The 27,688-nt window shown below is 41.8% G+C and overlaps 1 protein-coding gene and 1 long non-coding RNA gene across 11 annotated transcripts in view; one reads left to right on the plus strand and one right to left on the minus strand.

The window, feature by feature from the left end:
- Window positions 1–17,961, plus strand: part of Rnf38 (ring finger protein 38) — a 130,816-nt gene extending 112,855 nt beyond the window's left edge. For all 10 annotated transcript variants that reach the window (XM_017801818.2, XM_008847712.3, XM_029570723.1 and 7 more), the window contains 3 exons: window positions 4,950–5,071; window positions 12,465–12,564; window positions 14,547–17,961. In XM_017801818.2, coding sequence (XP_017657307.1) covers window positions 4,950–5,071; window positions 12,465–12,564; window positions 14,547–14,609 — 285 coding nt within the window. In that variant the 3' untranslated portion in view covers window positions 14,610–17,961. The remainder of the gene's footprint in view (window positions 1–4,949; window positions 5,072–12,464; window positions 12,565–14,546) is intronic.
- A 5,870-nt stretch (window positions 17,962–23,831) lies between these two features.
- On the minus strand, window positions 23,832–27,084 carry LOC115072820. The gene is made up of 3 exons (XR_003851838.1): window positions 26,959–27,084; window positions 24,669–24,784; window positions 23,832–23,870 (listed from the first exon to the last, which is right to left on the minus strand). It is a non-coding gene; the product is annotated as an uncharacterized LOC115072820 (long non-coding RNA).
- Window positions 27,085–27,688: the final 604 nt, after the last annotated feature.

A 27,688-nucleotide genomic window follows, 5' to 3' on the forward strand; every position in this document is an offset into this window, starting at 1 on the left:
TCATGGTAAATTACTTCAAAAAACAATTGGTTGGTCTTATCCTACTTTTTTTGGGGGGGTAAGTTATGCTGTTGGATATAATTTGATATGAGAGTATTACATTTTTGCCAGCCTTGATGAATTACTGGCACTATAGTACCAGTAATTACAGTTGGACACTATGGACTTTGATCTCCCAACTTAAGATAGTACAGTGGACAAGGAGTGTGTTATATCAGATAGGTCAGAAGTAGGAAGGTTCAATCACCAGAGTAACATTGGAAGTTTGGGGGTTCGGTTGTTTTTATTTTGTTTTAAGGCAGGCTCCCCAGGCTGACCTTGTACTTGCTAGGTAGCCTAGGATGACCTCAAACTTGAGATCGTTCTTGGCTCTATCTCTTGAGTGCTGGGATTCCAGGAATGTGCCCCTGACACCTAGTTTCATGTTGTGCTGTGGATGAAACCCAGGGTTTCATGCATGCTAGGCAAGCACTCCACCAGCTAAGCTACATCCACAGCCACACATTGGTTACTTCTGCAGGTCATTGATCTGGCTTCTTCAACAAATGTAATGATAAATAAAAAAAAAGACTTGGGCTGGAGTCATGGTTCAGCAGTTAAGAGCACTTACTACTCTATCAGAGGACCAGAGTTGAGATCCCAACACCCACATTGGGTGGCTCATAAATGGCTGTAATTCTCATTCTAAGGGATCTAATGCCCCACTTCTGACCTCCATGGGCTCCTGCACACACGTATGTATGTACACACACACACACACACAAAATATTCATCTTTTAAGAAAAGATCTGGGGATGGGATCCGGAGAGATGGCTCAGCAGTTAAGAGCTTTTGTAGAGGACCCAGGTTCAGTTCCCAGCACCAACATGACAGCTAACTGTAACTCCAGTTCCAGGGAATTTGATGCCCTTACTGGCCTCCTCAGGCTCCAGGCAGGCATGCAGTGCATGTACATACATAAAGGCAAAAAGACTTGATACATATCAAGCCATGGCAACATTGGATCCCTGTTTAAATGAAATAATTGTTTTGAAAATAATCAGAAGTATTTGAATATTAATTGGATACTTGATGTTAAAAAATTAGTTCTTTTTAGATGTATTTATTTTTATTTTATGTATATAAGTGTTTTTGTGATTTGCCTTGTGGGTGCTGGAAACTGAACCCATGTCTTCTGTAAGAGCAACAAGTACACCACTGAGCCATCTCTCTAGCCCAGGAATTAATTTTTTAGTGTGATATGACATCATTGTTGTGCTCTTTTGAAGCCTTTTTTAAGAAATTGATTGTAGCCGGGCGTGGTGGCGCACACCTTTAATCCCAGCACTCAGGAGGCAGGGCAGGCTGATCTCTGTGATTTCAAGGACAGCTGGGGCCACAGGGTGACCCTGTCTCAAAAAGACCAAAGGAAGGAAGGGAGGGAGGGAGGGAGGAAATTGATTGTACAGTAGATGTAATCCATCTATCTCCCTGAGGCTCATTTTGCAGATGGTGAAGTACATACAATTCAGTCATATCTAAAGTCTTTTTAAAAATTTTTATGTGTGTTTTGCCTGCATGTATTTAAGTATACCCATACATGCAATGCCCAGAGTCCAGAAGAGGGCATTGGATCCCCTAGGACTAGAGTTATGATTGTTAGCTTTCATGTGGGTGCTGGGAACCTGGGTCCTCTGCAAGAGTAGCCAGTGCTCTTAACCACTGAGCTATCTCGCCAGCCCCATATTTAATAGCTTGAATTTTTTTAATTTATTTTTATTTTATGTGTATGTGTTTTGTTTGTATATATGTACGTGCACCCATACTTAAAATGCCCGCAGAGGCCAGAAGAGGGCATTGAATCTCCCAGAACTAGAGTTGTGGGCAGTCGTTAACTGCCATGTGGGTACAGGGAACTAAACCCTGGTCCTCTGCAAGAGCAGTCAGTGCTCTTAACCACTGTGCCAGCCTTCCAGCCCCTTAAAATTTTTGTTTTTGTTTAAGGGGGGTTTGAGACAGGGTCTCTCCAAGCTGGCCTTGATTTCACAAAGATCTGTCTGCCTCTCTCTCCCAGATGCTGGGATTAAGCTGCCACCATACCTGGCTTAAAAACCATTTTTAGTTTCATTTATTTATATTGTGTGTATGTGTGTGCACGTGTACACTAGGACACCACAGTGCACTTGCCATAGCATGCGTATGAAGGTCAGTGGACACCTTGGGACTTGGGTCTAGGTATCAAGCTTGGTACAAGTGTCTTTACCTGCTGAGCCAGCTCACTGGCCTCTGAAGTGGTTTTTTTTTTTTTTTTAATCTTTTTGAGACAGGGTCTTTCTAGCCCCAGCTGTCCTGGAACTCACTATGTAGACCAGGCTGGCCTTGAACTCACAGAGATCCACCTGCCTCTGCCTCCCAAGTGCTGGGATTAAAGGCATGTGCCACCACACCCAGCTGAAGTCTTTATTCAAGCAGCTGGTCCAGTTGCATATTCTCTTCTGTACAATATTAGAAATGAATCTGTCTTTGGTAAAACATTCTGTAATTGTCGTGCTATTGGTTATCACTTGATGATGGCTGTCCTGAATGGGGTTTTTGCACACCTGTTCCTTCATCTCCCGAAAAATGCCATTTATAACAGGTAAAGGAGAGATTGTCCTCAGAGACTGGCTGTGACTATTCTTGTGAGTTTCGTGCCAACAAAGGAAAGCATAAACAGATTTACTGAAAGCAAATGTGAAAATCTTTAAAAACCAGGGTACAGCCTCCGAGAAATATGCTAAGTTGTTATCTTGGGAAACTCCACCCAGTTCCAACTATGTGTTACTTCCAAGTTGATTCCATAAGTTCCCCAGGAGAACCTTGGTTGCTTGAACCATTTGGATTACCACCAAGCTAAATCTTGAATTACCCCTTTTTTTTTTGTTTAAAAAAATTAAAAAAAGACATAGTCTCTAGCTGGGTGTGGTGGCACACACCTTTGATCCCATCACTTGGGAAGCAGAGGCAGATCTTTGAGTTTGAGGACAGCCTGATCTACGTAGCAAGTTCTAGGCCAGCTGGGGCTACAGAGAGACCCTGTCTCAAAAAGACCAAAAAAAAAGACATGATCTAGAGAAACACATTCTCAACTCAGTATCCAGATGATCAAGGAAAGGAAGTTAGTGTTGCTAGAGATGGATGGCAGCTAGCTGCAAAAATTCATCCACCTTTCAGCAGCTTAATGCTGCCATCTTCAAGGCTGACAAACCATCCAGTGTAACATCTGTGAAAACCATCTCTAGAGGCCAAGGATATAAAGCAGTTGGTAAAACTCTTGCCTACCATGCACAAAGCCCTGGGTTCAATCTCCAGCATCACATAAACTGAACATGGTGTAGTACATACATGTAACCCCAGCACTCAAGTCTCTGATTCTTGGCCTACCCATGAAAAGAAGATAAAACAAGATAGTGTGGTTGGACCATAGCCTATGTAGAAAAAATGCCAATAAGCAGTTCTTGACCTTTCTTCAGTGTTAGAATCCCCTCCAGCCTGTCTGCTTAGTTGTAAACTTGTTTGATGTACCAGTCTCCCTCTTCTCATTGCCCTCATCCTTTTATGTTTTAATGGGCAGAGAATTTAACTCAGCTAGTAGGTTGCTTGCCTAGCAGGCATGATCCCAGCAGTACATAAACTGGGCCTGGTGGTACGCGTATGTAATCCTAGCATTAAGAAAGTAGAGGCAGGAGAATCAGAAGTTCAAGGTCATCCTTGGCTACATGTGACCCTGTTTTAAAATTTTAAGACTCCAATCACACCAGAGACATCTGATGTGGAACCTGAGAAGGGAAAACTTGTTCCCATGCATGCCATCTATGGTGGCAGTTACTGTGGTGCTTTTAATTGCAAAGAAATTAATTGGCTGATAAAAAAACTTTTCTGATTTCTTTTGTCTAACTAGACAGTCATTTTCATGTTCAGCCCCTGTTCAAAGTCATGTTCAAAGTCTTTTATACTGTTAGTGCTGTATTCTAAGTAAAGAGTATGTCTATATATACAAGTTATTGGGGTTTTGGTTTTGGTTTGTTTTTTAGTATCTTTTAGAGCAGTGGTTCTTATACTAGAGCCAGTTTTGTCCCTCAGGAGATAATGTAATGTCTCTAGACATTAGGTTCTTGGAACCCAGGGCATGGTACTGACAGTGATTAGGGATGCTGCTGAGTGTCCCATAATACCTTGGACAACCCCACAACAAAGAATCATCCAGCCCAAAGTGGCTTAAGTTAGTAAACTGTTCTACACACACAGTACTACAGAACTGTCTTGCCAGTGAAATACCATCTTTTAGTTTTGTTTCAGAATAATCTAGGGTTTAGAATAGTGATAGGTGAAATAAAATTAGTCATTATATATTGAGCCTGAGTAATGGACAAATATAAGGGTTCCTTACATATAGGAGTAGAGGAACTGGTATAGTTTCCTATGTAAAAGAAAAGATACAAGAACTGGGCATGGTGGCTTCCACCAGTAATCCCAGCACTTGGGGGAGGGAGCAGGTTGAAGCAGGAGGATTGCCCTGAGTTTGAGGCTTACCTGGTCTACATAGTGAGTTCCAGATCAGCCTAGGCTACAGAATGAGATCTTGTCTTAAATTATTCCCGTTAAGAGGGCCCACAGTGAGATGACTCAGTGGGCAAAGGCACTTGCCATCTGATGGCCTGATAATCCCTGGGACTCACATGGTAGAAGCAGAGAACTGACACTCACAAATTGTCCTCTGACTTACACATGTGACACACATTAAATAATTAATAGAAAACTTAAAAAAAAAAAAAAAGGCTAGGTATAGTGACACATATATTTAATACCAGCTCTCAGGAGGCAGAGGTCTATATAGCAAGTTCTAGGCTAGCCAGAGCTACATAGTGAGATCCTGTCTCAAAAACAGAAGTAGGAGAAAGATAAAAATCTTTTTTTCTCTCTCTCTGTAGGCCCTGTTAAACCTGGCAGAGCGACTGGGAGAGGCTAAACCTCGGGGACTGACTAAAGCAGATATTGAACAACTTCCTTCTTACCGGTTCAACCCTAACAACCACCAGTCAGAACAGACTTTGTAAGTATGTTTTTCTAACACTACTGTCAAGTTTCCTTTTCACCTTTATGAAATAAAAGCTTGAGGGGCTAGAGAGGTGGCTCAGTGGTTAACACTTGGTTGTTCTTGCAAAAGACCAGGGTTCATATCCCAGCAGCCACATGGCAGCACACAACTGTCGGTAACTCCAGTCCCAGGGGATCCGACAGCCTCTTCTGACCTCCTCGGGCATTGCATGACACAAGTGCACTTACCTACATGCAGACAATACATGCATACGCATAAAATAAAAATAAAATTTAAAAAAAAAAAAAGCTTGAGAGTTAGTGATAATATGATAAAGGTAAGTTACCTATTTCTGGGTCTGTGCTGACCAATAAGGTGGCTAGATTAGTCACATGGAACTATCTAAATTTCTTAGTCACAGTAGCTAGTGACTACTGTGTTGGGAGGTATAAACAAAGAATGTGAGGTAAAATTCACATTCTGTAAAGCTCATCCATTTAACATGTACAATTCAGTGATTTTTAGTATATGCATACAATTGTGCACCCATTACCACAAATTTAGACCCTTTTTATCACTCCAAAAAGTGATTTTACTTACCTATTAGCCACCACACCCCAGGTCTTCTCAATTCTCTGTACCTGAATGCCTCTCTAAACCACCTTATTTCCATTATGGCTCCATAGATTTCATATACACGGAATCCTATGTGTCTTTCAGCCTGTACAGAAAATGAATTTAGCGACTTTTTCAAGTTCCATGTGTTGTACTTTGTATCACTCAGTCACTCTTTTTTGGCCACATAATATTCCGTTGTATGGACATAACATTTCTATCCTTTCTTTAGTTAATGAACTAAATTAATTCATTAGTTCAAAACTAAATAGTTAATTAAATGAACATTTGAGTTATTTTCACCCTTTATACCTGTTTTGAATAATACTACTTGGAACATTTGTGTAAACATTCTTCTGTGGATGTGTGTTTTCATTTATCTTGGGTTGAAGTGAATTGCTAGTTTGTTACATAGCCCTGTTTAACCTTTTGAGAGCTGTCACACAGTTTTTCCAAAGTATTTCCACCATTTTAATATTCCTGAAAGCCAGTGCACAAAAGATCACCTCTTCTCTACATTTCCAGCACTGTTGCTGTCTCTCTGTAATATGGCTCTCCTTTAGGGCTCGACGTGTTCGCTCACTGAGCTTTTAATTTTCCTTTCCCTGCTGGCTGCTTATGTTAAGCATCTTTTCCTTGTGTTCTTTGGCTTTTATATATTTTCTTTGGAGAAATACCTGTTCAAATCCTTGTCCATTTTTAAATAGGGTTGTCTTTTTTTAATTATGCTAAAGAAGGTCTTTGTATGTTACAGATAAATGATTTTCATTACTGTCTCCATTCCGTGGACTTGGAAGATGGTTCAGTCAGTAAAAGTGCTTGCTGTACAAGCATTAAGCCCTAAATTTAATCCATATAAAATTACCAGATGTGGCAGTGTACCTTTATAGGCTTAATGTTGGGGACATGCAGACAGGCAGATCCCTGGAGCGTGCTAGCCAGCTAGCCTAGCCTATTTGGCAAGTTCCAGGCCAGTGAGAAACTGTCTTAAACAGGATTCGGGGGCTGGAGAGGTGGTTCTATGGCTGCTCTTGCAGAGGACTCAGGTTCAATTCCCAGAACCCACATGGTGGCTAGCAACTGTCCATAACTCCAGTTCGAGGAATCTAACATTGCACAGCACAGGTGCACTTACATGCATGCAGGCAATACACTCATACACATAAAATAAAAATAAATAGGAGGAAAGAAAAAACATTGGGCTGGGGAGATGGCTCACTGGTTAAAGTGCTTGCGTGGAGACAGGAATTCAGGCCCCAGGACCTCCATCTGGGAGAGAGAAGCTTCACATGCCTGTTATCTCAGAGACAAGAGAATCCCTGGGACTTGCTGGCAAGCCGCCTACCTGACTGAATCAGCAAGCTTCAATGAGAGGCCTTGTCTCAAAAAATAAGGAAGATAAGGACTAGTGAGATTGCTCAGTGGGTTGAGATGCTTGCCACAGAAGCCTGGCAACCTGAGTTTCATTGTGGGAACTCAGTAATCATGGATGAAGAGAATTGACTCCACAAAGTTGTCTTCTGACCACCACATGCATGCACACACACACCAAAAAATAAATGGGGAAGAAAAAGATGGAGAATAGTTGAAAAAGATACCTGATACCAACCTCTGCCTCCAGGTACATGTGTGTGGCTTCTCTCTGCATATATGTGCATGTTCACCAGTACATACACATTCTGTAAGTTGTCTTTTTAGGTACTTTGTTTTGGTAGTGCTAGGAAACAGAACCAGGGTTTACACGTTCTAAGGAAGTGCTCTACCACTGAACTGCATCTACAGCCCGTTTTCAGTTTCTTGATGGTGTCCCTTGAGAAACAAAAATTTTTAATTTTGATGAAGTTTATTATTTTATGGTATTGTGGTCAAACCTGAGACCTTAACGCACGCTAGTCCAGTGCTTTACCACTGGGTTACGTATATCCACACCTAATTTTGATGAGTTCCAGTTTGGTTCCTTGTTGTTGCTTGCTTTTCTGTTAATGGTGTTTTCATGTCAGAAAAACTATTACCAACACTCCCAGACCAGAAAAATTTGCTATTTGTTTTTGTTTTCTAAGTTTAATAGCTTAGTTCTTAATCTAGGATATTGATTCATTTGTTAATTTTTCTTGCATGTGTATGTATACAGGTACATTTGCACATGTATATACATGGAGACCAGAATTTGATGTCAAGTGTGTTCAGTTCTGCACTAAGACAAAATCTGACTGAGCTGGAATTCACTGATGGTGCGACTAGCCCTTCCCCCAGAGATCCCAACTTTATGTGGGTCCTGGGGACCCAGCCTCCATTGTGCCAAATCCTGTGTCCGTTCTGTCTTAGCAATAGGGTCTTACCTTCAGCTATACTCACGGAAGGTAAGACCCTATTGCTGAATGAATACAACATCATGTAGAGATAGTCTATGTGTAATTTTTCAGTAGGTTTTTAGACTAATACCATTCCCTCTGGGGTTTGTTGTTGTTGTTTTTCTTTTTGAGACAAGAGCCTGTAGCCCCAGCTGACCTGGAATTCACTATGTAGATCCGCCTGCCTCTGCCTCCCGAGTGCTGGGATTAAAGGCATAAGCCACCGCACCCGGCTTCCTCTGTTTTTTTTAATTAAACACTATATATCTCTCCCTGTCTTGTCCTCCCTCCCCGCCCTCCTCATTTAAAGTGTCTCCATTTTCCCCATTTCTCCCTGGATAATTTCTGTCTGCTGTGGTCCTACCTCTCTTGCACTCCTTCTTTCCCTTTATTTCCATAGTTCTTTGTATAGCCTTCCTTCTCCTCCTCCTCCCATTTACCCCCTTTTTTTACCCATTTCTCCATTAGTAACACCTGTCTCCTACTATTATTCTCTCTCAGGTTCCTTCTTTCCCTTTACCTCCTTGGTTGCTTTTCATAATCCTGGTTCCTGCAGTTACATCAGGATATGCACTCACTTTACAAGAATTTGGTGCTAGGATCCACAGATGAGGCAGAACACACATCTTCTGTTTTTTCTGAGTCCGTGTTACTTCACTTAGAATCAGTTTCTGGATCCATCCATTTACCTGCAAATTTCATTATTTCATCTTTCTTTACATTGAATAGAACTCCATTGTGTAAATGTACCACATTTTTGTTAACCACTCATCAGTTGAGGGGCACTTAGGTTGCTTCCATCTCTTAGCTACTGTGAAAAGAGCAGCAACAAACATGGCTGTACAAGTGTCTCTGCAATAGAATGAGTCCTTTGGGTATATGCCAAGGAGTGGAATAACCGGGTCATACGGTAGGTTCAGTTTTAGTTTTTTAAGAGTTCTCCACACTGTTTTCCGTAGGAGTTGCATGAGTTTGCAATCCCACCAGCAGTAAATGAGGGTTCGTCTTTCTCCATATCTTTGCCAGCATTTGGTATCATTTGGTCTCTTGATCTTAGCCAGTCTGGCTGGGGTAAGGTGAAATCTAAAGGTGGTTTTAATTTGCATTTTCCTAATTGCTAACAGTGTTGAACACTTTTAAAGATGTTTCTTAGACATCTTCTATTTTTGAGAACTCTCTGTTTAGATCTTTAGCTCATCTTTTAATTGGATCATTTGTTTTCTTGATTGTTTTTTTCTTTCAGTTCTTTATATATTCTAGATGTTACACCTCTGTGAGATATGTCATTGGTGAAGGTTTTTTTTTCCGTTCTGTGGGGTTTCTCTTCACTTTCTTGTTTCTTTGGCTATACAGAAGCTTTTTAGTTTTATGAGGTCCCACTTGTTGATTGTTGACCTTAATTCCTGAGCAACTGATGTCAGATTTAGAATTCGACTTAAAATGTCCTTTCCTACACCTATATTTTGTAGGTTACTGCCAATGTTTTCTTCTAACAGTTTTAGAGCTTCAAGTTTCACATTGAGGTCTTTGACACGTTTATAGTTGACTTTTGTGCAAGGTTAAATATAAGGATCTAGTTTCATTCTTCTACAGGTGGAGATCCAGTTTTGCCAGCCATTTGTTGAAGATGCTGTCTTTCCTCCATTGTGTATTCTTGGCACCTTTGTCAAATATCAGGTGTCTGAAAGTGTCAATCAGTTCTAGGAGTTTTCTGGTAGAATTTTTGTAATCTCTTAGGTATAGTATCATATCATCTGTAAAAAGGGATAATTTGACCTCTTCCTTTTCAATTCATACTCTTAATTTACTTCTCTTATTTTCTCTACCAAGAGTGTCAAGCACTATATTGAAAAGGAGTGGAGATAGTGGACAGCCTTGTCTGGTTCTTGGTTTTAATAGGAATGCTTCCAGTTCTTTCCCATTTAGAATGATGTTGGCTGTGGGTTTGTTGAATATGGTTTTAATTATGTTGAGTTATGTTACCTCCAATCCAATTTCCTTTAGGACTTTCATCATGAATGCATGCTGAATTTTGTCAAAGACCTTCTCTGCATCTATTGAGATGACCATGTGATTTTTGTCTTTTGAGTCCATTTATATGATTTATGATGTTTATTGACTTGCGTATATTGAAACAGCCCTGCATCTCTGGAATAAATCCTACTTGATCATGGCATATGATCTTTTTGGTGTGTGTCTGTATGCGGTTTACAAGTATTGAGGATTGTCGCATCTATGTTCATTAAGAAAATGGGTCTATAGTTCTTTCTTGGTGTGTCTTTACCTGGTTTTGGTATCAGAGTGATGCTGGCTTCATAGAAAGAATTTAGGCTTTCTCCCTCTGCTTCTATCTTTTTGAATAATTTACCTAGTATTGGTTGTAGATCTTGTATTGCCTTATAATGATATGGATCTTTTGGGTGTCTGTTGTGATGTTTCCCCTTTCATCTCTGATTTTATTGATTTGGATTTGATCTTTTCTTTTGATTAACTGGGCTAAGGGTCGATCTATCTTGTTTAGCTTTTCAAAGAACCAACTCTTAAATTCATTGATTCTTTGTATTGTTTTGTTTTTATTTCATTAATTTCTGCTCTGATTTTTATTATTTCTTCTGGGTTTGGGTTTCATTTGTTCTTGCCTTTACAGAGTCTTGAGTTGTGGTGTTAAGTCATTTATTTGTGCTCGTTCTGATTTTTTTTTTTTTTTAGTGTCCCAGAGGTTTTATTTTCTGTATTGAATTTCTCCTTTGACTCACTCATCATTCAAGAGTGTGTTGAATCTCCATGAGTTTGTGTAGTTACTAGGCCTTCTTCTGGTGTTGATTTTAAGCTTTATTGTGTTGTGGTCTAGTAGAATGCATAGAATTGTTTTTTGTTTTTTTTTTTTTGTATTTTTTGAAGTTTGTTTTGTGCCCTAGTATGTGGTCAGTTTTTGAGAGAGTTCCATGGGGTACTGAACAGAAAGTGCATTCTTTGGTGCTTGGGTGGAATAGTCAGTAGATGTCTGTTAGGTCCAATTGATGAATTACCATTTAATTCAGATGTCTGTTTATTCTTTGTCCCGTTGACCTATCTAATGGAGACAGTAGGGTATTGAAGTCCACTACTCTTACTGAGTTGGGGTTAATCTGTGTCTTAAAGTCCTATAGTGTTGTTTTTAGGACTTCGGGTGTGTCAGAGTTTGGTGCATATATGTTCATGATTGTAATGTCTTCTTGGTTCCTTTGATCAGAATGAAGTGACCCTCTTTATCTCTTCTGACTAGTTTTAGTTTGCAATCTCTTTTGTCAGACATTAGAATTGCAGCCCTGCTTGTTTCTTAATGCCATTTGCTTGGAATATTGTTTTCCAGCCTTTCACCTTAGGGTAGTGCCTGTCCTTGAAAGTGAGATGGGTTTCTTGCAGACAAAGGGATGTATTTATTTTGTTAATTCAGTCAACTAGCCTGTGTCTCTTGACTGGGCAGTTCAGTTCATTGATATTTAAAGATATTATTGAAAGATGTGTATTGGTTGCCATCATTTTGATTACTGTTTACATTCTTTGTTTAATTTTGTGTTTCCACAGTTATACCTTCATTAGTTTCTTTCTCTTGCCCCTGGGGTTTAGCTGTTCCTTTCTCTGTTCTTTCTATTGCTTCAAGTATTCTCTGATGGACCGGTTTTGTGGACATGTACTCTTTCAACCTATTCATGTCATGGAAGATTTTTCATTCCCCTTCAACTATAATAGACATTTTTGCTGGGTGAAGTGTTCTGGGTTGGCATCTATGGTCGTTTAGAACTGGGAATACTCCAGTCCAGGTTTTTCTGGCTTTCTTTACATTGATAAGTCAGCTGTACTTCTGATCGGTTCTCCTTTATATGGGTGTAGTTGTTTTTCTTTCATAGCTTTCAGTATACTTTGTTCTGTGCATTTAATGTTTTTTACTATGATATGCCATGGGGAATTTCTTTTCTGGTCCCGTCTATTTGGTGTTTATGTGCTTCTTGTATTTGTATAGGGATGTCTTTCTTAGTTTTGGGAAATTCTCTACTGCAGTCCTATTTAAGCTCTGGTCAATAATCTTTGCTGAACAAGAACCCTCGCTGGGCTGGCTGACCAGGAGCTCTCAGCTGTGTCTGGTTCAGTCTCTGCCTCCCCAGGGATGGGGTTACAGGCATATACAGCCATGTCCAGCTTTTTACCTAGGTGCTGGAGATTCAAGCTAAGGTCCTCCTGCTTGCAGTGTAAGTGCTCTGACCCACTGAGTCCAGCTCCTTAGCCAGAAAATTTGATAACCTGTCAGTAAAGAACTCTATAACTAAATGCCGTAACATTTTCAGGGTATTGATAACTTTTAACATTTTAACTGATGTTTTTATAACTGAGAACGGCTTTGTTGTGTACTTTGTCATAACAATAGAAAACAAAAAAATGAATGATCTTTTTTGCTTTCACAGGTGTGTAGTATGCATGTGCGATTTTGAGTCAAGGCAGCTACTTAGAGTCTTACCCTGTAACCACGAGTTCCATGCCAAATGTGTTGACAAATGGCTTAAGGTAAAGTAATGACATGTGTAAGGAGAATAACAGTTTTGTACTTTATTATTGACTGTAGGTTCAGTGGTTTAGAGGCGGGTGGGCAGAGGAGACAAAACTGGAGCATAGCTTTTAAAGTATGAAGTCTAAGCCAGGCTTGGTGGCGCACGCCTTTAGTCCCAGCACTTGGGAGGCAGAAGCAGGCGAATCTCTGTGAGTTCAAGGCCATCCTGGTCCACATAGTGAGTTCCAAGCCAGCTGGGACTACAGGGAGACCCTGTCTCAAAAAAAGACCAAAAAAATAAAATAAAGTATGAAGTCTATGAAAACAAAAGGCCAATAAAAAGGAACTGCAGAGACTGGGTATGGAGTGGTGCCCCATGTGCTTGGCATGTATGGCTTGGCTTCTCAGCATTGCAAAATAAAATAGGTAAGAATAGCTGTGGCCATCAGCATGGTGGTAATCGTGAGAACTGGAGCAGGTAACTTGCCCTCCGTATCAGTGTGCACTGGTTTTCTTCTGGGACAGACATTAGAGTTTAGATGGTACCTTACTCTGGGACTTTTTGTGAGAGATTTTCACAGAGAATAAAGTTTTTATATAATTCTGAACAGTCCTCTTGAATATGTATAAAAGCCCAAAGGTTATAAATTTCAGTGGTGCTGCCAGAATATTACGCTAGGGCTGCTTCTATTTTCTTTACATAGTCTTAATTATGTAAGAATATGAGTAAAGAGATGAGTTTAAATGTTTTTTTTTTTAAAAGACAGGGTCTCTCTGTAGCCCCAGGTAGCGTAGAACAGGCTAGCCTCAGTCTCACAGAAATCCACCTGTCTCTACCTCCCAAGTGCTGGGATTAAAGGTATGCGCCACCCTGTTCCTGGCTTTAAATACTCTATTTTTTAAATAGAATGTGCTGGTTTAGGTAGCTTCATTAGTTTAGTGAAGAGATTAGATACTAAGGTGTGAGGCGCATACCTGCAGTCTCCACATTTGAAGGGAGCCTAAGAGCACAATCAAGACTGTTCTGAGCTACATAGTAAGACTTGTCTAAAATAAATATTTAAAAAGCAATTGGAAGTAAAGACAAGACAGTTCTTAGCACTGTCCATCCAGCTTTGTCCAAACTGAATCTGGAAATTGAAGAATCTGAACTTTTTTAGATAATCAAAACATACTATGTGCAAAGCCCTCCATGTGAGCCAGGAATGGTCAAGAAACCAGTTTCATGCACTGAGAGCTAGGATCTGAGGGAAAATAGCAGAGGGAGAGATTGAGAGATGTAACAAGTTATCAAAAGTCATTCTGAAATATGGAAGAGTTTATACTTACTCTGAAAGCAAGGGGAAGATAGGTACGGCTACAATTGTGTTTTAGAAACATCATTGGCCACTGCTTCGAGCATGAAACAGGAGAGGTGGTTGCTCAGATGGGAAGATAGAATGAGATGAGGGGTGAGCTGGGTAGGGTATACAGTGACAATCAGGTGGAAAAACTGATTTCTCTAAGAACCATTCAGCAAAATGTAGATGTGAGAGTGTTTGGTGACTAATGGACAAGCAGGATGGCAAGTGATGCTTGTTTTTTAGGGTTAGCAACTCCCTAGACCTGCCAAACAAAACAAAAACGGTCAAATGTTTTTATTTTTTTAGTTATTAAACATTTCCATACTGGTGGTATGTGTTTAAACAAAATCATGAAAAAGTTACTTGTGAATCCTAGAAACTTATGCAGATTATTTTGTTTTGTTTTTCTTGTGTTTTGAGACAGGGTCTCATGTAGCTGAGGCTTATCCTGTTTATCATGCCAGGTATGGTGGACCTGCGTTTAGTCTCAGAGGCAGGTGATCTAGGCCAGCCTGTTCTCTGTAGCAAGTTTCAGGCCAGCTGAGGCTACAAGGAGACCCTATCTCAAAAACAAAACAACAAAAAACTTAAATTGGTACTAAAAGTAGTCTTTAATTGTCTAATTGCAATTCCAACAAGCTTCCTCTTGTTTTCAGGCAAACCGTACTTGCCCAATTTGCCGAGCTGATGCTTCAGAAGTCCATCGGGATTCAGAATGACCAGCCTAAGAGCACAAATGTAATTTGGGTGTTCCTCATCACATGTATATATGGACTATCCATTGAACTTAACCTGTGTGGCTTCCAGCCCTCCCTTTACCAAAAGGGTCAGTGGACCTTTCTTTGCACTGTGTGACTTAATCAGCTATAAAAGCTTACAATTAGTCTTCACAATTATGGGATTGTTATACTAACCGTGTGATTGGAACTCCAAAGACTTTTTCTTTAGCTTAATTTGTGTGTGCACTAACATTCCCTGGTTTTTGTGTGATCATTCCGAGTGTTGCTGCAAGATTACAGTGGACGTGATCTTTTAGCATGTGCTTTTTATAAAAAGTGGTAGCTCCAGATGATATAGCAATCTACCTTATATAGAGCCTTCAGAAACTGTGAGTGGAAATGAATGCGGTGTATGACTGTTGGTGATAAGTGTATCTGTGTGAGAGGCGTGTGAAACTTGCGTGGGGGCATGGTAGCTAATGTGCGTGTGAGATCCTATATACCAGCATGTACCAAGAATGTGTGTGTAGTTTTAATTATGCTGCAATGTATAATCTGGTGTGTTATTTAAACAGCACTAGTACTGTACACTGGTTTTTCCCTTTTTTGCTGTTGCACACTGAGTGCTAAGGGTGCATCAATTATAAGCACCAAATACTCCATCTCCTTCCCTCCCAATGAATGGAATGAGAAAGCCTTCTTCCTTTGCTCCAGGCAGCTGTCCCCTTTTCTCCTTCGGTGGTCCCAAGTGGGTCACTTAAGAAAAAAAAGTGTAACAGATTCTCCATTACCTGATTTTTTTTCGTTTTAAGTCTCCAACTTGCTGTTTCCAAAAAGAAGGTGCAATATCCTACATCATCAGTTAGCAATATTAGCATTTCAATCAATGATTTGAATGTTGATGCTTTGTTTTTCCTTTACATTTCCAGTAAGCTTCTTACGAGAAGTACCTGTGATTCTTTTATTTTTTTCTAATGTTTAGATTTGTAGTCTATTCTGAAGATGTTTGAGTAATATATTTCTAAGAATACCGCTGGTCCCATACGCTCACCTCCATTGACTTCCAACAGAACAAAATATGTTAAGTAAACTCAGCTTGATTTCTGATACGCGTTCTTTATTCAAACTTCAATGAGCAACTAAATTGTTTTAAGAAAACTATCTGTTCTTAGGGATTCATTTCCCACACTCCAGTTCTGAAAGTTGTCTGGTTGTTCCCTCAGTAAACGCTCTCTCATTGAAACCCTTGTTTCAGGATGGATCAAGTGCTGTGACAGCTTGTTTCTTAGGCCTGATATGCTTCGGCGTCTTATTGCTTCTCCTTTTCATTTTTGTTAGAATGAGAAAAGGTTAATACAACAGGTGCCCAGAATACTTGCAGTGCAAACGGAGATTTGATTTTTGTATAATAAGAAAATAATGCTGTCAAACAGGCATTGACCTTTATTTAATCTGAAATAATATGTAGCTATATGGTTTTTTAAAAACTGACTCTACACAGCTTGTTTGAAGTCATTTATTCAGCAATATTCGATTCCTTTCTCGTTCTCTCAGTGTGCTCTACATCGTCTTCTCTTCGGAGTTGTTTGCAGCTGCACATGCTGCATTATTCCAGTCAGGACTGTGATAACTTGCTGCCATCCTCACTCAGCGTTAACTGGCTCTGGGTCCATTTTGTACTCAGACAGTGTTAACTACTTGTTACTGCCATGCTGCTTGCCCTCTCTTGGAGTCTCTATAAGCTCATCGCAGGCTAGAGTTCAGTAAAGTCAATTCAATTCACACAGAAGCACAATTTTGTCCTCTTCCAGACACTGTTGCCTCTATCTAGTCAGACAAATAGGATTTTACCTACTTTGTGTTTGCCCCTAGATTTGTTTGTGTGTCAGAACTACACTTAAACAATGGAAAATGTACACGCTACTTCTTAATCATTAGGATCACCCCCTGCTGTTCCTAATGAATAAAAAGTGTGTTAAAGACCAAAATTATTGGCATATAATCAGCTCCAAATCACAGTTTAATCTTCATTTTTTAATTAAAAAATCATGTTTAAAGTGGCAAAATGCCCATCATATACATAGACTCTTTTATATAGCTGCAAAGAATTTGTATCTGTACAGATCTAACATAACACTACTGCACTCAGTATTCATTTTATTGAAGCATGCAAGTAAAGCACTTTTTCTAATTTATATAGCGATACCTAATTAACAGGGCACATTGTATTAATGACTAGGAAAAGTAGCTTTTTCTTTCCTTCTGACTATGAATTCTTGTCATAGTGACCCTTTTCTAGTAAATTTTTTAGAGGTAGTTGGCAATTTAGGAGGCAGCAGGGTCTGTTTTGGTAAAATCCTGTTGAATTGTTGTGTTGTAACTGATCTCTCTTTGGGAATGTCCTCTCTTCCCATGGGGCTCTCAGAGATGGTCCACACCTGCTTACTAAGCAATTGGTTAGTGTATGTTAGGAGCACACTTGCAGGTGATCTCTGGCTGGCCACGGTGGGCATCTTTGTGGCTAGGAGACAAAAAGCACAGTTGATTCCTGCCCACCCTGTTGCTTTGGGTGGTGTACCAAAAGCAGGTAGATTCTGGCTCCTTCACCTCTTTCCTTCTTACCATCTTAACTCGGATGTGGATTTTTTTTTTTTTTTTTTTAAGATTTAAGATATGGGGTTTTGTTTTGTTGTGGTTTTTTAGTGTTTTTTTATTTCCTTTTTTATTTTTCTTTTTTGGCATGAATCATCTTTGATATTTTTTTAACTGCCACCTCCATAGAACAACTCCCAAGGCCTCCCAAGTATCAAATCTCATACTAGGATTTTCTGCCCTGATTTTTTTTTTTTAAGCAAGATCTGGAAAATGTGAAAGCATATTAGATTTTATACATGCTCTGAATGTAATTTGTTAAAATTCTTAAATTTGGGCCTCTTGTGATAATTTTGAATGAGATCCGCCAACTCATTTCTGAGAATATTTTTCACAGATACCTGTAGGCCTTCACTAGAAAGCTATGTCCCCTGTTAGTGCATTTGGTTACCTCATTTTGCCATTTGTTTCAGATTATGAAAACTCACAGGGGTGTTTGTTGGAATCATTTGCTGAGTCATTTCCTCAAATCATATTCCATTGTATCAGTTAACAAATAGTTTTAAATGTATGTATTATAAATATCTGTAACCAAATCATTTGAAGGCTTGATAAATTTTTAACAAAGTTTGTACATTTTTTATGAAAGTTACTAGTAATGCTTTACTAAGTAGTGCAATGAATTTTTATTTTTAATCCCTGTGCCCAATTTTGGAGTTGAGAGGGTTGTTGGTAATAAATGTATGATGTACACTTAAAACATCTGTTGTGCTTCACATTCATATTTGGGGTAAGGGAAGGGGTTTCATGTGCAAGGAGGTGCAGGGGTGATGGGATTCCAGCTGGGCAGTAGAGCCTGCTGTACCTGCTTTATTGTCATCCTCACACAAACTAGAGTCACCTGGAAAGAGGAAGCCTCAGTTGAAGAATTGTCTCCATCAGGTTGGCCTGTGCATGTCTGTGATTACTAATAGATGTAGGAGGGACCCGCCCTACTGTGGATGGTGCCATATAAGAAAGGTAGTGGAGTAAGCCAGTGATCAGTGCTCCTCCTTCATGCTTTCTGGTTCAAGCTCCTACCTTGAGGTTCTGCCCTGGCTTTCTTTGAAGATGGACTCTAATCTGTAGAGTAAAATAAAAACTCTTCTCCCCAAGTTGCTTTTTGTCAGAATATTGTATCATAGCAACAAAAAACAAACTAGAACAACTGGGTTGAGCTGCTAGCTACATTGGTGTGAACAACTTAGAATCACAAGAATAAGCAGCATGTAATACAGTGGATATCCTTCCTTCTGCCAAGAAGATGGCAAGAAGTGTGAAACCACACACAAGTGCATGTATATCCAACAGTAGAGCCACATGTGTAGATAGTGGGGCAGACCTGTGCATGTAGGATTGATCTGGACCACAGACTTTAACCTTGCAACCAGAGTGTTACTGTTTATAATGTAAAACAAAGCTCACTAAGCCTTGTGTTCCTTTTGTGACCTGGGCATCTGACCTTATACCACTTTGCCCTCCAACCAAGATAGTGAATGAATGTGGGTATGCATGATTAACATCAAGGCCCTGAAAGCAGAGTGTTTATCTCTTTGGAAGCAATGAGAAAAATTGAGATCTGTGTGATCTTCTAGGCCAGGGATCAAAGGGCAAGATTTGCTGATAAAGTAAATCTTGGCTTCGGCCAGGCCATTTCATGCTGGAGATACCGGTTCAATGAAAGAATGAGCAAGGCCCTGGCTTGGAGCACAGTTCAGAGAGACCTCTGAAGGAATGGGTTCTTGGTAGTTCCGGGTCCATGCTTAGCCATAAAAATTTTTATTATATGTGTATTCCTGTATGTATGTAAGTAGTGCAGTGCCTACAGAGGTCAGAAGAGGGTGTTGAATCCCCTGGAATTGGAGTTACAAATGGTTGTTAGCCACCATGTGAGTGCTGGGAACCAAACCCCAGTTCTCTGCAAGAGCAGCCAGTGCTCTTAACTGCTGAACCATCTCTCCAGCCCCCTACTCTTGGCTTTAAAACTAATGCTAAGAATTGGGCTGTTTCTTGATTCAGGCGTAAGTGTAATGTGGCTTAGAAATACCACATGTACACATTAGGTACAGTTTACATCCAAGTTACTGTCAAAAATCTGGAAAGAAGAGCCCCTACTTATTTTCCACTCATAATTGTATAGTAGGTCTCCTTTGACTAAAGAAGCAGAATCAAACCCACTGAGTTACATTACTTGAGCAGGTGAGTTTAGTGTTGAGCTAGCAAAAGCATTCAGAAACGCTGAGTCATAAAATCATTAACCTGGAAAAGAGTTGTTCTAGAAAGCCATTGGACCCTTAGCACATACTTCTGTTAGCAAGAAACAGAGTCCTTGGGGTGGAGAGATGGCTCAGCGGTTAAGAGCACTGGCAGAGGACCCAGGTTTGAGTCCCAGCACCCACATGGCAGCTATGAACCGTCCTTAACTCCAGTTCCAGGGGAATCCGAAGCCCTCTTCTGACATCCGCAGCATTGCACGACATGGATGTACTCACATACATGCAGGCAATACACTTGTACACATAAAATAAAAATAATAAAATATTATAATTTTTACAAAGTGCTGAATTTTTTAACAAATGGAACTAGCCGGGCGTAGTGGCACATGCCTTTAATCCCAGCACTCGGGAGGCAGAGGCAGGCGGATCTCTGTGAGTTCAAGGCCAGCCTGGTCTACATAAGTGAGTTCAGGTCAGCTGGGACTACAGGGAGACCCTGTCTCAAAAAGACAAAAATAAATAATATTTTTTTAAAAAGAGCAAAAAAAAAAACCAATCCTTAAATCACATGAAATGCTGATGCTGTATAAAGGCAAGTCATTTCCCCTTTGTCAAGTCTTTTTAAATGTTCTGAGTAGGCTTTGGTAATACCCACAAGCACCCCAAACGTGCTACCTGACACCACTGGCTGCAATTAGTAACAGACCATAAGCCCCTGTTTGTACTAGAGAAAATTCTTAAGTCATCACAAGCGTGTCCGGGAATGCTATCTGATAGAAGTATAGCCACATAAGATGTTTTAGTGGCCACATTAAAACATCAAATTGATCAGATAGTGTTTACTTGACTGCAGGGCCCTGGTTTCAGTTACTTCCCCAACACTGGAAGAAGAAAAAGGTTGGCTTTGTTTTTGCTTGGTTTTGAGACTTGATCTCAGCGGTCTGCCTTTCCTCTTCAGAGTACTGGGATTAAAGGCGTGCACCACCAGGCCTGGCTTTTGTTTATATATTTTACTCCAACATTCAATATGTAATCACTAAATTACTGAGATCTATTTTCTCATACCAGGTCTCAAATCATGTGCATGGTACAGCACAGTACATCTTTCTTTGGACTAAACACACTTTAAATGCTCACTAGCTACAAATGGGTGGAGGCCATGTTGAATGGCTAAGGTCTAGATCAGAACTGTGCCAGGTTATCTGGTTTCTAAAGAACTGCACATTAAAGGTGGGTGGCATGCCTGTAGTCCTGGCACTCAGGAAATGTGAAAGTTTTAGGTCAGCTTTAGGGAGACCTTTTTTAAATGAACATTATAGGCCAGGCACTTGGGAGGCAGAGGCAGGTGGATCTCTGTTATCAAGGCCAGCCTGGTTTATATAGCGAGTTCCAGGCCAGCTGGGGCTACAGGGAGACCCTGTCTCAAAAAACAATGAACATTACCGTCTACTCCTCGACAACTTTTATGAGTACAAATGCAGAGGCTAGAGGACGGACAACTGTGGGTGGTGGTCCTCAGGTGCTGCCCACCCTTTTTTTTTTGAGATGGTCTCAGTGGCCTGGAAATCACCAAATAGGCTAGGCTGGCTGGCCAGTGAGCCCCAGAGACAGAGATCCTCTTGTCCCTGCCTTCCCAGCACTGGTACTACAAAATTACACCATCACTGGTTTTTTTTTCAATGTGGGTTCTGGGGAATCACACTTGGTGCAAGATAGGTATTTAAATGACTTGCACTATTTCCCCAGTCCCAGTTTTTTTAATAGAGTGCCTCTTATTTATTCTTTGGCCATTTCATACATGTAAACAGTGTGTCTTGATCACATCTCCCACCCAACATCCCCTTCCCACTACTGCTGACTGATCTTGGTGGCTTGATCTTGTGCAGCAGGTGACCATAGCTGCAGTGAATTCCTGCTTTCCTGCCTTGTGTCCAGAGACAGCATTTCACAGCACACCTCCCTGTCCTATGACTCTTGAATTCTTTCCACAACCCCTTCCACAGTGGTCCCTGAGGCAGCAGGGAGGGAGCCCAGCTTTTTAATTTTACCATTTTGTGCCTTAAACTACAGATTTAAAAAGCATTTTACTCTGAATAGCTAAATGTAACTTTTTTTTATTACTTTTATGTGTGTGAGTGTATTGCCTGCATGTATGTAAGTGCACTCATGTTGTACATTGCCCATGGAGGTCAGAAGTCATTGGATACCCTGGACTGCAGGTATTAGCTGCTATCTGGGTGCTGGGAACCAAACCCTAGTGTTCTGCAAGAGCAGCCAGCACTCTTAACCACTGAGCCATCTCTCCAGCCTCCTAAATGTAACTTGTTACGATACATAAAGATTCCCTTAAAAAGTGGAATGGTTGCTTTGAACATTATGTTGCCCTATGTAGCTACAACTCAAGAACAAAGCTCTGGAGCTGGGGAGTTAGATCAAGTGGTAGAGTGCTTAGCATGCAAAATCTTTGGGTTATGTAAACTGGGTATGGTGGTATATCCCTGTAATTCCAGCACTTGAGACGCAAGAGGATCAAGAGTTAAAAGTCATCCTTGATTATATAGCAAGTTAGAGGACAAGGGCTATAATGAGACTGTGTCCCCCTCAAAAACCAGATTTATTTGTTAGTAAATTCCCAAGTCATACATTTGCATAGCACCTTTAGGACTACCAGCAGCACACACATACAAAAATGAAAATCTTAAAAAAAAACTTGGCAGTCATAAAATTGGACATTCTGAAGAACGAGTAGCTTTCAACCACGTTCAGGTAATGGAGTGGATTCCCATTGAGACTGCTGTACAGTGCACATGGTCCCAACCTTTTGCATTTGGTTCTCTTACCTCTCAGACAGGCAGGAACATGGGACTAACAGTAGTAGCTTAGTGAAAGAGTGTTCTTTGGGCAAGTGTCAGTCCCTGTTTTTGATCCCCAGCACAGCCAAGCAAATTCCATCAAGCCCCTGGTTGTTGGCTTACAAATGAAAACAAGATAAAGCAAGATGGTGTTCAGACAGTAGCCTATTACCCCTTTCCTGGCACTCTGCCAACCACCAGGGTACACAACATCACACCAACAAGCTGTTTCTTGGCTTTCTGTGTTAGAATCCCTCCCCTCCAGCCCCCCTCCTTAGTTGTAAACATGCGATGTAGCAGCCACCCTCTTCCCATTGCCCTAGTCCTTTTATGTCTCAAGAATTGCTTTTATGGGCAGGGGATTTAGCTCAGCTGATAGGTTGCTTGTCTAGCTTGCATGAAGTCCTGGATTTGATCCAGCACTGTATTAAATGGCATGCTGGTGCATACATGTAATCCCAACACGTAGGAGGCAGGAGGATCAGCAGTTCAAGGAAATTTGAGGCCACCCTGGCATGCAGGGGCCCTAATATCAGACTACAGCTAAGTCAGAAGAAAATAATCTGCCAAAATGACCTAGCCTCACCAAGAAAAAAACGTGTTAGTGATTCAGGCTCAGAATACCCCAGTATGGTTACCGGTAAGGAGGAAAAATATATCACATTTAACCTAGTTCCAGAATCCTGAAGGAAATGGATTGCCAAATCCAAGCTACTAGATTTTAGTTGGGGAAACAAGCTAGAAAGAAAAAAGAGGACTTGAACCAGCCTGGACAACACAGCAGGACTCAGCTGAGAGGACCTGCGAGATGGCTCAGTGGGTAAAGCGCTTTTGTGGGTAATCACTGGAACCTGCATAGAGGTGAGAGGAGAGAACAAACTCACCAGAGTTGTCTTCTGGCTCCATGTGTATGCCATGACACATGCTCACCCCATGCGCACCCCATACTATAATAAAACTTGTTAGTAAAATACTTAAGTGGTAGGATGGGTGTGGTAGCACACGCCTGTAATCCCAGCACATGGGAAGCAAGACCAGGTGATTGAAACGTTTCAAAACACACAAATACCACTTGGTAGGTCCCACTGTGAGCTGCGTGCACTGCTATAAAATGAACAGGGCGCCTGCCCTCATCTCCCTTGGCTTCCTGGGCTGCACAGCCTCCAGTGTCCTGGTACCAGCACCTTCCCTGGGGTTTATATTGAGTTCAATACTGTATAACTATTAATACAACTGTGAACCTAAAAATTTACAGCCACTTTTGAAAGAGATGTATCCTTGCTCTGGAATGTTGCTGAATATGTTAAAGCTGTAATGAAATGCTGCTTCTCATCATGTGGTTATTAAATTTAACTTTTTTTAAATATTTTTATTTTATGTGTATGGTATTGCCTGCACGTATGTGAGTGCACCAGTGTCGTGCAATGCCGCGGAGGTCAGAAGAGGGCTTCGGATTCCCCTGGAACTGGAGTTAAGGACATTTCGTAGCCAACCATGTGGGTGCTGGGAATCCTCTGCAAGAGCAGTCAGTGCTCTTAACCGCTGAGCCATCTCTACGGCGCCTAAATTTAAAAGAAAAAAAAATTTTTTTAACTATTAAGTAAAAAAAAGAACAGGGCTAGTACGTTTTTGTCTTTTAAAGATTTTATTTTTATTTTATGTGAGCGTTTTCCCTGCATGTATGTAAGTGTACCACATGCATGTCTGGTGCCCATGAAAGCCGGAAGAGGGTGCTGGAGTCCCTGGAACTGGAGTTATGGGCAGGTGTTAGCTGCCACATGGGTGCTGGGAACTGAACGTAGGTCCTCTGCAAGAACAGCAAGCGATCTTTAACCACAGACCCATCTCTCCAGCTCCATTTTTCTCATCTTAAACTGTAACAGGTGCATTGCCATCACTAGTGTTACATAAAATTTCAAGAAGCCCCACAAATAAAACATTTCCCCCATCCAAAGTTCACCTTCAAAATATGAGAACAGCCATATTTCTGAAATGCCCCATGCTAATGAAAGGTAATTGTCCATGAAATGTACACTAGGTGGCACTATTATACAGCACCAAGTGCCAAGTATAAACCTGCACAGGTTTAGGATTAATGTAATTTTACAAAAGCCACTGTGTCCACACACCTGTGATACCAGCACTTGGGAGGCAAAGGCGGGAGGATCACGTTTGAGGCTAGCCTGGGTGACATAGTGTGATGTGAAGTTCTTAGAAAAAGGCCACAACTATGTTAAAGATTCTACAAGGCTGACTGATGAGACCTTCCCAATTGTGCTGAGTCTAAAAGTTGCCCACCTCTGTATCTAACCTAACTCTTGTGACTATCGGGGAAAACTTTTCAGAATGTATTAACTTACCACCCGACTAGCTTCCACCAACCCCAAAGCTTAAGAATGTTCTCAGGTAGCATCCAGGATTGACCCCTCTCACTGCATAAACCAGACATGGTTGTACATGCCTGTAATCCCAGCACCTAGGAGGTACAAGCAGGAAGATCAGGAGTTAGTTCAAGGTCAACTTCAACTACATAGCAAGTTCAAAGCCAACTTGGGCTACAAGAGCCTCCCATCTCAAAAAAAACCCACCAGAAACAAGGGTGGGGAGGTGGCTCAGCAGTTAAAGGCACTAGCTGCTCATGCGGAGGTTCCCAGCACTCAAGGCAACCAGCAGCTTTCCGGAACTCCAGTTCCAGGGGGTCCAACTCCTCTCCTGGCCTCCATGGGCATTGTACAGCAAGGGGGAACTTAGATACATGTAGGCAAAACATACACATAAAATAAAAATTAAATTAAAAATGAACACCAGGAGAGGGAGGCTGCAGAGATGGCTCCGTCACTAAAGTGATTGCTATGCAAGCATGAGGACTTGAGTTTGGATCCCCAGCACTATAAAAATCCAGCTGTGGTGGTGCATGCCTATAACCTCAGCATGGGAAGGCAGAGACAGAAATCCCCAGCACCCACTGACCAGCCAGCCTAGCTTAGTGAGCTCCAGGTTCAGTGAGACCCTGCCCAAAACATTAAGGTAGAGAGTGAGGAGTACACTGGGCTTTGACTTCTGACCTCCATACATACAAACATGGGCACACGCACACATGCATACACTACAAGCACACAGAATTTCATGAACTCTTCTGAACCCAAACACACTCTATAAACAGGAATTCATCACAGTCCCCACACTGCTTCTGTTGCTACCCTAGCTGATGCCCAGCTTCCTGGCCAGAGGCAACGACCATCCCTAGCCTGCTCATCTTTTGTTTTATTACACTTTGTGTGTCTGTCTGTCTGTCTGTGTATATTCAGTAGGTAAAGTTCAGAAGACACCTGCAGGAATTGGTTCTCTCCCACCATGTGATTCCTAGGGATCAAACTCCGGTTGTCTACCCATTGAGCATTGTCATGATCTCATTGAGATAGGGTCTCACTGTAGCCCTAGATGGCTTGGAACTTGCTATGTAGACCAAGCTAGTCTTGAACTCAAAGATCCACCTGCCTCCTGAAAGCTGGGATTAAAGGTGTGCACCACCGGGGCTGGAGAGATGGCTCACCGGTTAAGAACACTGGCTGTTCTTGCAGAAGACGCGGGTTCAAATCCCAGCACCCACATGGCAGCTAATAACTGTTCATAACTCCAGTTCCAGGGGATCCAACAGTCTCTTCTGTCCTCTGAGGGCATTGCACAACACAGGTGCACTTACCTACATGCAGGCAATACACATAAAAAAATAATAAAATGTTAAAGGTGTGCACCCCCATGCCTGGCTTCCCTTTACTTTTATAATCAAGCTTCTGCACAGCCTCCAAAAGGAGCCATTCTGACTATGGCTGCCTTCAGCCTCCACTCTACCCCAAACTCCAAACCTTCAGTGACTCTTTGCTACCTGTAAGACAAAGTCCTATCATAACAGATGCCCTCCTCCTGCCAAAGCCCCATCCTGATTACAGCAACCATCTCAACTCTGCAGGCACCTTTGTCCCTCTGCTCTCAATTTCCCTCAGCCTGCTGGGGACACTCTTCCCTTCCTTTCTTCTCTCCTGATTCAACTCCAAGTCATCTCTTCCAGAAAAGCTTTCTTGAATTCTGCCTACCAGCCAGTGAGCCACTCCAGCCTTTGTGACTGAAAACACATTGCTGATCTGCGCCGTTGCCTCCCCAGGCTAAGGCACATGTGTGCTTGTGTGTTTTCTACTAGCCTGTGAGTCCCTTGATCCTGCTCAACGTCTTCACCCTTAGGGCCCAGCAACAGGATCCAACCCAAGGTAGGGTTTGAATAGATAAAGGAATGAGGAATAACTCCTGAGTTTGAGTCACTAAGTGGCTGGTGGGGACAGTCCTGAGGAGAGAATATGGGAGGACAAACACTTTGAAGAGCAAGGGGAGCATGTGAGAACGAAGGATGATGAAGGCAGGCAGGGCAGGCTGCTAATGTAGCCCACTCTTGGCCTCCAAGTTGGGATCCTCCTATCTCAGTCTCCTAAATGCTGGGATTTCATACACCACCTCACCCAGCTTCCAAAGGACAGTTTGGATGACTGGTCTAGCACTCCAAAGAGGAGTGAGGCCCCTGGCTGTTAGGAACATTCTCTTGTGACAAAGGTTGACTCAGAAAGTCTCCTTTGTAACACAGCCCCACTGCTCCTTTACCTCAGGAAGAGGTTCCTCTCTGCAGGTTGGAGGCCAAGTCACTTGCCTTGGGGCAGCAGATAGCCCCTGGGAGCAGGAGGGCTGATGGCTGGGGGCCTGGGGCAGCCTCACTTTCTGCAGGAACTGGATCATGCTGTTCTGGACAAGGCTTCCTGGCTCTGGGTTGTGTTTGCCTTGCAAAAAGTAAACAGACACCACTGAGCCTTGCGTTGGAGAAGCCAGGGCTGCCGAAAGCCCCAGGCTCTGGGCCAACCACCTTCCCAGATCTGTGGATCTTAGGTTAAGGTCAGTGTTACCTCTCGCAGGTTGAGAGCTGCACATATCATATACACTGGTCACATCGGGGACCAGTACGGCTTATGCACTGGACATTAATGCCATCAACTCCTCCACAGCCCAGGCTCTAGCAGAGGTGACAGTTCCCAGAGGCCTTCACACACACACACACATACACAGGGACTGGTTCCTTGTGACTCTTCCTAGGGGCCCACCACCCAGACCCCACATGGAACCACAGCCACACTGGAGGAAACACCCCAGAGCTCATCTCATAAAGATGTTAAGGGAAAGTGTGGGCTCCAAGCAGCTCTTTCACCAGGGTTCTGTGTGCACATGGTGAACTGCGCAGTGAACAGCCTTGGGCCCTTCCTCGACAAGATGCCCATAAAGTGCTCTCACAGGCTTGCCTCCAAGTGTCCAGCCACATGCTGGGAGTGGGCAAATGAATTCA

Source organism: Nannospalax galili, unplaced genomic scaffold (assembly GCF_000622305.1).
Source record: "Nannospalax galili isolate Female #2095 unplaced genomic scaffold, S.galili_v1.0 scaffold263, whole genome shotgun sequence".
NCBI lineage: Eukaryota > Metazoa > Chordata > Mammalia > Rodentia > Spalacidae > Nannospalax > Nannospalax galili.